The sequence below is a fragment of the Sinocyclocheilus rhinocerous genome, unplaced genomic scaffold (assembly GCF_001515625.1).
Source record: "Sinocyclocheilus rhinocerous isolate Xijiao unplaced genomic scaffold, SAMN03320098_v1.1 scaffold90, whole genome shotgun sequence".
In the NCBI taxonomy this organism is placed as follows: domain Eukaryota; kingdom Metazoa; phylum Chordata; class Actinopteri; order Cypriniformes; family Cyprinidae; genus Sinocyclocheilus; species Sinocyclocheilus rhinocerous.
The window spans coordinates 1,146,738-1,148,082 of record NW_015657969.1 but is presented as its reverse complement, the minus strand read 5'-3'; the positions used below and the strand labels follow the sequence as shown (position 1 = coordinate 1,148,082).

Below are 1,345 nucleotides of genomic sequence, written 5' to 3'. Positions count from 1 at the left end.
TACAGGTTGAGTGTGTGTGTGTGTGTGTGTGTGTGTGTGTGTGTGTATGTGTGTGCATTAGGCAGGGAAGATGATGCTTACCTAGCATGCGAATATACAGAGCGGTTTGATCAGAGCTGTCATAGGAGATTGCTCCACGTCTCTGCGGGGGAAGAGATGCAGACGAACGTCAGTATTTGCATTTACTCAAACATGCGGGAAAAACTCATATACAAGCCACATGCTCAGCAGTGTATATTCAAATATGGCTCAAACAACTCCATCACAATTTCAAGAAAGAAAATCAGCTCAATAAAATGTATCTGTCATATTTTGCTCTGTTCTTTGGAACCATCTGATGAAAACCAATAATTGTAAATATTTTATACTAAACATTATTTAACAGTCAATGGGATTTTAAGAGGGAAAAAGAGGCTTTTAAAAGGCCTTGACAAATAGAAGTGTCTTTCAAGTACAAAGATAAACAATCCACACTAAACAATCCAGAGATGAATGAACAATCCTGAAGACAACTTGTGAGAAGAGAAAGCATTCATTGAAGTACCTTGGAGTACAACAAATACTATGGTAAATGGTAATAATTCATTAGCATTTTATAACATTTAGCACAACACCACCATTTAATTATTAAATATCTATAAATATGCTATTGACCACACTTAGGAATGCAGAGATATCAAGTTTGTCCAATATCAATAATCTGATTATAATTTTATAAAAACCTGATAAATGACTGATATTAAAATACTGTATTATTTTGTTTAAATAAATAAAACAGCATAAATTAAATTACATCACTTAAAATAAGGAATACACATCATCACAACATTAAAAAATACAGTATGAAAAATTATTATATAGTATAACAAAGTGCCATAAAACCAACATTAATTAATATCTATAAATATGCTATTGAACATACTTAGTGATGCACAGATATTACATTCTGGCTGATATTGATAATGCAATAATTAGTTTATTTTTCTATTATAAAAACTGATAAATGGCAGATATTAAAATACTGTATTATTTTGTCTAAATAAATTAAAAATAAACAGCATAAATTAAATTCAATAATTTAAAAAAGTGAATAAGCATCACAACAAACCGTATAAATAATAGATAATCATTCTGATATCTGCAAATATTTTATTTGCTGATATTTACTTTTAACAGTGTTACTAATATTAGTATTTCTAAAGATCACCTTTTCAAGGAATGTTAGAGTAAATGATAGAGGATAGATGATCATACACAATTAAATTAGCTATCCAATACATAAATAATGCATCTCTAAACACACTCCTTTTTTTTTTTTTTTTTTTAAACTGTAAAAAAAAAAAAA

At 28.7% G+C, this 1,345-nt stretch overlaps 1 protein-coding gene across 6 annotated transcripts in view; it reads right to left on the bottom strand.

The window, feature by feature from the left end:
• LOC107721883 (high affinity cAMP-specific 3',5'-cyclic phosphodiesterase 7A-like) overlaps window positions 1–1,345 on the bottom strand; it is a 43,977-nt gene that overhangs the window by 12,467 nt on the left and 30,165 nt on the right. For all 6 annotated transcript variants that reach the window (XM_016530075.1, XM_016530076.1, XM_016530077.1 and 3 more), the window contains exon 2: window positions 82–142. In XM_016530075.1, coding sequence (XP_016385561.1) covers window positions 82–142 — 61 coding nt within the window. The remainder of the gene's footprint in view (window positions 1–81; window positions 143–1,345) is intronic.